General features: G+C 38.6%; 1 protein-coding gene across 1 annotated transcript; it reads left to right on the forward strand.

The window, feature by feature from the left end:
- Positions 1-976: 976 nt before the first annotated feature.
- Positions 977-8,237, forward strand: LOC306769270 (uncharacterized protein; the record flags this gene model as incomplete). Its single annotated transcript, XM_079257836.1, has 3 exons — positions 977-1,037; positions 2,044-2,391; positions 6,624-8,237. The coding sequence occupies 3 exons, from the start codon at positions 977-979 to the stop codon at positions 6,773-6,775; spliced, it is 561 nt and encodes a 186-aa protein (XP_079113962.1). The 3' UTR covers positions 6,776-8,237.
- Positions 8,238-8,954: the final 717 nt, after the last annotated feature.

The raw sequence follows: 8,954 nt of genomic DNA on the forward strand, positions 1-8,954 counted from the left end.
GAGTGAGACTTGCAGTGTTAGCTGAATGATGTGCTTTGTGGCGCCACGTTTGGTTTGTTCTTCAGGTTCTAGGTATGCTGGGGTTATTTGGAAGTGTATGACCAGTCTGGGTTAAATTGAGGTGGGATTTCTCTGAGGTCTTTGTTAATAAAATTGCTTGTTTGTTTAAATACTGAGTTCTATGTTTATTCTTAGTTACTCATGAGGCTCACCTCATCACCAGCCTCAAAAACACCTGGCACTTCCTCATGCTTCCTAAGCCTTTTAGAAACTCAGAGAGGAAGCCTTCCCCCACCAGGTGGCGCTGGTTACATTTTAATCGTGTGCTAATTTAAATAAAATTTTTAATCATTCAATAGCTTTTTAGTCACATGACTTACACATCTCAAATCACTAATTGCTCAGCTAGTCATGCCACATGTTGCACAGTCTTTATTTTCTCCATTTTTTTTTTTTACATGAATTTTTGAATATTTTAAAGTTCAATAGCTTTTTAGTCATGTGACCTACACCTCAAATCACCACCGCCACCATGCAACTCTTTAAGGCAATGCACACAGCTTTCCTCTTCTTTAAAGGCAAATACACAATTTCTCTCCACTTAAAGGGAATGTACCACTAACATTCAATGTGACACAAAGAAAACATTTGCATCCAACTAATTAACTAAAGAACATAAAACTGGAAACAATAGACATAAATCAGTGTGCTGTAGTTTGTCTCCACTGCTGGAATGTATGAGCTGAATACACACTTTGTTTATACACTGACACTGTCTTAATGAAGGTGAAACAATTCAACTAAACATTTTTGTTTACACGGCTGCAGTTTTTGCCCTCTGAAGCTAAACAGTGGTTTTAAATGAGAGACTGACAAAAATGGAATCGGATGTGTACATAAATGATATAAACTGCTGCAGAAAACATGGATGAAAACATTAAGATAAAGTGTCTGTTTCAGGGCAGAATAGTGATAAATGGCAGTTTGGAGATTTGACGTGCCCCTGGAACTCATTTTGGGTCTCTATCTTGCTGCTGGTGAGTTACTTTTCTACTTAATTCTCCTTCTAAACAATTAACTAAAACAGCAACAGCTTCGAATGTAAGTAATGAATTTTCTACGTGGCATTTAAAACACGTGAACGTCACATAGAAATTTGCATGGATGTCGGCTGGTTTGCAGACCAGCCAATGTTCAAACCAGAACCCTTCTTATTGTGAAGTGACCTGTTTAACCATGACATCACTGCCATATTTTTATTATTGTTAATAACTCTTACATGTCATACTGGTGGTGGGATAGCAATAGTAGGTTAAAGATTCACATTCTATTGTTCAGAGGTCAAAGTCGCCCTCACACCCACATGAGAGAAAGCTGATCCAGTCCTCATGCTTTTCTTTATAAAAATAGAACCCAGACCGTAAGGAGGAGCATGTTTATCAGGGAATTTATGGTATTTTTGTATCTGTATAGTCATTTATGGTCATCTGCAATCTTGGCAGTGTAAAAAAAACAAAACAAACAATAATTGCGATTATTTCTTTCTACTAGTGTTATTTTCTTTTTAGTCATCACTTTACCTATTGGTTGTTATGGTTATTGGTGTTATGATTATTTTATTTTGTCAACATTTTGTTAACATTAGCATCCAGACATGTTTCCTATGGTGCATGGTGTGCTTCGCACCAGATTTGATGTAATTTCTCGAAGTTTTGACCTGAAGATTGTTTTCCCACCTCCGAGACGAATGTTGAGGAAGCGGAAGGGTTTTTAAAGGCAAGAGAAGAAGAGGTTGTGCACTGATAAATATTAATATATACAAATAATACAAATAAAAAGCCAAAATCATGGCAAATATCTCTAAAAGCAAAATTATTTTTGAATTATTATTCAGTCTTTTAAAATAATTTTCTTTTTCATTTTTTGCTATATCACAAGCAGTAACTTCTCCAGGCCACTAAGGGACACCGTAATTATTACATTTATAAGAGATCTGACTCCTGTTGTTTTTCTTTTATTTTGCTTTTTCTTTTAACTCTGCAGGTCAGACTCCATCAACTCCAGCTGTCTACCCTGCAGAGGAGCACGGAAACATCACGCTGACGTGTTTTTTCCCTGATGGCACTGACACACCTCCTGATTCACTGCATATAGACCTGATGAAGGTGGAACCACTGAGGAGGATTTATTTCTATGATAGCAAACGCAAAGACACACTGTTTATAGATGAGTTCTACCGAGGACGACTGCACTGTGATCCATCGTTCATCAGGAATGAACCAATCAAATGCTTCCTGACTGACGCGAGGCTCAACGACACGGGAACATATCAGTGTCTTGTTGTTGCTGACAGAAAAAATAAAAATGAGATTTGTGACATCAGAGTTACAGGTAAGCTGAAAGCATCTAATAATGAGAAGGTTCATTCATATGTTTTACTCGACTGAAACTGAACTTTAGTCATTAGATTTACTTGATGACTTCATTTATGTTGATGCAGAAATATCATGGCCATTTTCTAACGATTGTCAGTGACCTGCAGGAGTTCCAAGTGTCCCTGCTGCAACACACCTGATTCAAATCAATGTGTATTCAGCAGACATGTGCAGAGCTTGTCTGAGTCAGGTGTGTTCCAGCAGGAACACTTGGAAAACCTGCAGGCCCTCGAGCACCAGGATTGATGCCTTTTTTGTATGATAGTGAAATTACACATTTCTAACTTATTCATTTCCATTAATATCATTGTTTTAAAGTCATACTCAGGTGTAGGAAGAGTTTTAAATGCTAAGATAACTTCACATCAGGAGTTGAACAAGCCTGTTAACTGCAGCAGTTCACATACATTATTGCGCTTCGTTTTTTTTTTTTCTCTTTTTAAAACCAAAAGGGAAAAATCTGAGAAAAGGACCTACAACATTAAAAACAAAATAGCAAAGCATCTGTTGTGTAGATACAACCATATATTGTTTGTAGATGTTGCCAAAAAAGTTTGTGTTTAGTACTGTTGAACATCTGGTAGTTGTCAAAACATCTGAATTTGACATTTTAAAATGCCTTTTTTGGTGGTGACTGTTGAAATGTACATCCACTAAACATGATTATCTTCTAACTTTTATTAAATAGATTAAATTGACTGCAGTGTTTTAGTAAAGTGTTTCTAAATGAATGACTTAGATATGATAAATCTGTTGCTATAAAGTGGTCTGAAACTTCACCTAAAGGTTCTGGATGTTACCACAACATCCAAACCCTGCTGTCTTACATAAGCATTCTCGCGGTGACTCATATTAAATATGATGACACCAGAGTTTAAGACCTGTGCACAACTTGTCACCTGTAAGAAAGAAAAAAGGTTGATTTTGTGTAAAGGTCCAAGAAAAGTTGAATTAGCAAAGTATGTAATTTGTTAGTTTTTTTTCAGTTTCATATGTCAGATTATGCTAAAAAATAGAGATGCGATGTGGGGATAAAATTTTCACAAAGTAAATAAACATAATTAAAATCTATAAATAGATTGAAAGAATTTTACTAAAATAAACCTCATAATCAATCTGCTCTAGTCTAGAAGCTCCACTGTTACACTGACTGGTAGATGACCCCTCCTCTCTCCAGGAAGTTGTGCAGCCTACTGCAGTGGGGACAAAGGTCTTCCACAGTCTTTCTGTGGAACCATGCAGAGACATTACTGAACGTACACGATAGGTCTGGGCGATTAATCAGATTTTTATCTCAGTTACGATCTGGGTTTTCAACGATCATAAAAATAAAAGGGTGCGATTATTTTTCTCTTTGCAGTTTCCACTCCTGCTGTCTTCAGTTTCTAATCAAGCATCACCGGCATTGCAGTGCTTTGGTTTCATTCAGCCACTGTTCTCACTAACGACTAGCGACAAATCTAGCAGCTTTTACTGGAGTTATTGGAGACTTTTCTGGTGTTTTGGCGACTGACTTGAAGGCACATATTGTTCTGTAGTTACTGTAAGGAAGGAGAAGCGGGAGCCTCTCCCGTCCTAAAGCACTCCCAGGCGGCCAGTCTCAGTCGGCTCCGGCTGCAGGTCAATGTAGAATAACTGCAGTAGGTTGTGGAAGTTCACCTAAACATAGTTTATACCACTGTCAGTGACAACTGGCTGCATTATTTTTGTCTAAATGCACACGTATTCCGACGGGTTAAACACTGCAATATCCGTCCGTTATGGGCCGTTACCATAGCAACGCGTTAATCAGCTGGTTCAGATCAGCTGTCTTTTAGCAGGTGAATGAGACAAACGCGCTGTAGCCTGACAGCAAACATGAAATAGTTCCTGTACTTCAGCAAATGTTGTAGAAAAGAAATACAAACTTGTTATAAAATATTTACGGTGTGGAACCATGGTAAAAGCGGATTAAACAACTCAAAACCGTGCATTAGACGGTTATAATGCACGACGCGGAGTCGAGAACACCACGACACACAGCATTGTTTAATCTTAACTTATATTTATCTATTCAGTTTACATCAGTATTTGCACTTCGTCATGACAAAGCTTCATGTTATTTGTTTGTTTTCTAAAATATGAGGAATCCTAAAGACATTTTTTTTAAAAGTCACGGTTTAATGTAAAAAAAAAAAAAAAAGTTAAAGATAAAAGGATAATCGTGTTCAATAATCGAGATCTCAATTTCAGTCAAAATAATCGTGATTATCATTTTTGCCATAATAGAGCAGCCCTAGTACACGACTCCGTAGGCAGCCAGAGTACAGAGGATTTGAGGTGTTGAAATTTGGAAGGAATTTTCTGCTGCTTCACTGCCTCCTCCAGCCTCCGTCCCTTTTAAATGAATGTATTCAGCTGGTGTTGGCTCCTCCTGATGGTACAGCTCCCCCAGCATGTAGGAGCACGCTGCCAACCATCAACTGATAAAACATCTGTAGCAGCCTGCTGCAAATATTAAAGAAAGCTTGTCTTCACAGGAAGTAAAACCTTTTACTGGCAGGAGTATCAAACTTCCGTTTTTGATGGCCACTATCTGGCAAGTTTCTGTTTTTTCCCTCTACCAAAACACCTGATTCAAATCAAATGATTCCAACAGCTTGTCAACCCATGCATTTGTTCAGTCTGGTGTGTTGGAGCCTGGAGACAACAAAAACCTGCAGGAAACCGGCCCCCCGAGAACTGGACTTTCAAACCTGTGCTGTAGACTGGGTTAGCATTTCTGTGTTTAGTTAAAGTAAAGTGTGGAGGAGAAGGAAATAAAAGTATCCTTGAGGACCAGAGATGGACAATAAGAACAATGGCTCCTTTTCTGAGTCAGTATCTTTCCAGTCTTGTTGATGAATTGGCTCAGGAGGTCCAGGCATCTGCAGTACAGCATGCAGAGCTTTGACCTCTGACCTCTGGCTTGGTGTCCTACTTTCTGCTGCGAAAGTTCATAATCATGTCGTTTGATCATTATCACTTTAATCAATCAAATCAAATCAAAGATACTTTATTCATCCCCGAGGGGAAATTCAGAGTTAGAGCCAGCTCGTCCAAGGTCAGACATAGGAACATGTAACATTCATGACAAAAGAGCAAAACAGAACCGAGCTAAGCTCAGGCCATGCAGCTATTACAGCGCTGCCTTACAATAGATAAGAACAGAGATACAATAGGATCATAGGGGGTTGAGGGCAAATAAAGGTCATGTTCAATTGCACCAATCAAAGGTCTACATTTTCTACATTGTGTACATCGTTAATATTGTGTATATTTAATGATTATGTATTTTTATTTTACTTTTTGTGTTTTTACTGCTGTTAAATGGCATGCACAGTTTTGGAAGCATGTATATGGAAGCATGTATATCTGCATTTCACTGCCATCTTGGATGTGCATGTGACAAACAGCTTGAAACTTGATAACTTGAAACCGTGGGACGGTGAATCCGTGTGGATGTTGACATATGCCACATTTTCTGGAGACTTGCACAACTATCCTAAAGATGACCTTGGGGGTATTGTTGACCTTGTGCAGCTTCAGGCATTTCAGCATCAATGTGTGAGGAATGAAGTCATAAGTTTCCTCCTTAGTTTTCTCCTTCCTTTAAGAGGAAACGGTTACAAAGACACTTTCATGAATCATTTAGGCCAGCCTTGTTTAAACTGGGGGCCCCTAGCTCCTACAAGGGTCCCAAAATAATTTCAGGGGCTGCCGGAGCATTGTAAAAAAATATATACAAAGTTCCGACTTTTATTAGGAATATCATAAAGACCTTAACGCAGATAAATTTGTTAAATTAACTGTTAAATGCTTAATTTGGCATTGTTTCTGCAAGAGAAGCTGGTTTGAGGCATTTAGATGTTACAGCAGTGAACCAAATCCAGTTTCTCATAACTCTCCATCACATAAGTGGGTTAAAATGAGGTAGGGTCACCACAAACACCATCATATGATGTCTTGGGGAATCGTGGCTCAAAAAGTTTAGGAACCACTGATTTAGGCAGTAAACATACAAGCTGTATAACCTTTTCACTGATTCCCAATAACAATGTATTTAGTGTTTTTGTAACTTCTCGACTTTGTTCACTCGTCTAATGACACGTTTAAGCTCTCAGAAAACTTCAGAAAGTCACTCATTTTTTTTGTTTTATCTCTTTGCAGCATCCTGGAATAAAACAACAGAGGAAACTTCACCGCCAGCAATACGGGAAAGAATCGGACTCTACGTGGGTTTTTCGATGTTCATAGTACTTATAGCAGTACTTTTAGTTCTTTACTTGAAAAACAGGAATGAATCCAGTTTACAAGAGTGATTTATAGCTTGACAGGAAAAATGGCATTTCCCAAAAACCAACATGCCATTTAAAGTGAATAGTGTTGCCATGCCATCTATGCATGTAGACAGTTATTACTGTTTTTGTTGTTTGTCTGTTTATAATTTACTACCTCATGTGACTACAATTTACCTCAAAGTGCTAATTTGAGGTACCCTTACCTTTTTCTGCTATTAGGATACTTAAGCTGTTTGTTACTGCATCAGAGGTCTGAAACCAGAAACCAGACCGGGTGCTATGTTGAGTCTTTTTATGTTTGGAGTCTTCAGGTACTTGTCACTGCAACTAAGGTTTCCAAACCAGGAACCAGACCAGGTTCTGAAATGGTTCTTAGTGAAATGGAGAAGAGTTTTCTCACAATCCCTCAGTGTTTAACACTTTTGGATGATAACTCTGCTGCTGCAGTAAATCTGCTATTCTCACAGTTATGTCAAAGTGAAAGACTTGAAATCTTTCTGAAGTCTCCTTTACATAAATGCATACATGCATGTATGTATGAGTTTCGAACCAGCAACTTTCTTGCTGCTATTTTGTGGTGCCAGCCACAGTGGTGAGGCATTATTAGATTTTTATTTTTTTCCGTTGAATTGTTTACTTGTGTAGCACATTACAGGACAAGTACTTTACATAAAACGTGAAAAGCAATACAATGGTTGCAGGAGGAAAAAGAAAGCATAAAACTTCAATTGAAATTATATATAGACAGAAAAAGCGAAAATAGAATTAGGTGAAGTTTAAGAAGTAGAAGTTACGCTGTGTGGAAATAACAGTTTGATAAATCACAGCAAATAGAAACGTTTTAAAAAAGCAGCTTGCAGCTGAGAGATTCAACAGATCGGCCGTTTTCCAGGAGTTTGATCCACATTTAAAAAAGAAAAAAACTAGGAACAAAAAGTAGATTTGACCTTGAATACCTCGTGGATCTGGTTGGTTTATAACAAACCAGAATATCCTGAATCTGTCTGGGACCTTAACCATTCAGTGCTTCAGAAACGAACAGCAGTCTATTGTTGACAGACAGGAAGCCAAAACATCTGAGGACTGGACTTCTATGATCCACTTTCTTGGTCTGAGAACATGAACGGCAGCGTTCTGGACTCTTTCAGAAGACCTACAAGGACAGCGTTACAGTTGTCTAGTAAAGATAAATGCAGAAATCCTGCTGAGTCATCAGTCCTTTAATCCTCCAGATGTTCTTATCTGTATAGCGCCACTTCCCAACAATGTTGTCACAGGGCACTTTACACACACGAATCAACATACACATCATTTCAAGCCAATTCATACATATCCTATAATAGAAACCAACTGATTGCATCGAGTCATGACTTCGATCCAATCTCCCATCCTGAGCTGCACGAGGCGACAGTAGGAAGGAAAAAACTCCCTTTTAACAGGAAGAAAACCTCCGGCAGAACCCGGCTCAGGGAGGGCAGCCATCTGCCTCGACTGGTTGGGGTGGAGAGGACAGGAAGGACAGAAAAACATGTACAACTGCACTTATTCAGGAAGACCTGCGAAAAAAAGGAGAAAGGAGTTAGAGCGGCAATATTGGCATATATTTATCCATTATTATATTAGAGTAATGAGTGAGGTACTTCTCAGTGCATCAGGTGAAATCCCCATTGCTACATAAGTAAAGGTTGACTAGACTACCCATAACTATAAGAGCAATGAGCATAACCTGGATAGTTATGAGAGACTCCAACTCAGGAGATGTTCATATCCTAACTATAAGAATCATGAAAAGGAAGGTTTTCAGGTCGATCTTAAAGGTGTGGAGGGAGTCTGCCTCCCGAACCCACAGTGGGAGCTGGTTCCATAAGAGAGGAGCCTGATAGCTAATATGATGAAATATGGTGAAATATGATCTCTCCTGCTAGTCCTCATCAGAACCCTCGCTGCAGCATTTTGGATCAGCTGGAGACTTTTCAGGGCATATTTGGGACAACCCATCAATAAGGAATTGCAGTAATCCAGTCTGGAAGTAATAAAGGCATGGACTCATTTTTCTGCATCTTTCTGAGACAAGATGCTCCTAATTTTTGCGATATGACGCAGGTGGAAGAAGGCGGTTCTAGAAACCTGTTTTAAATGTGAGCTAAAAGACTCCAAGATTTATCATATCTCAGTGATAATTATCTTTATTAGGATACTT

Source organism: Telmatherina bonti (genome assembly GCF_933228915.1).
Source record: "Telmatherina bonti genome assembly, chromosome: 18".
Lineage (NCBI taxonomy): Eukaryota > Metazoa > Chordata > Actinopteri > Atheriniformes > Telmatherinidae > Telmatherina > Telmatherina bonti.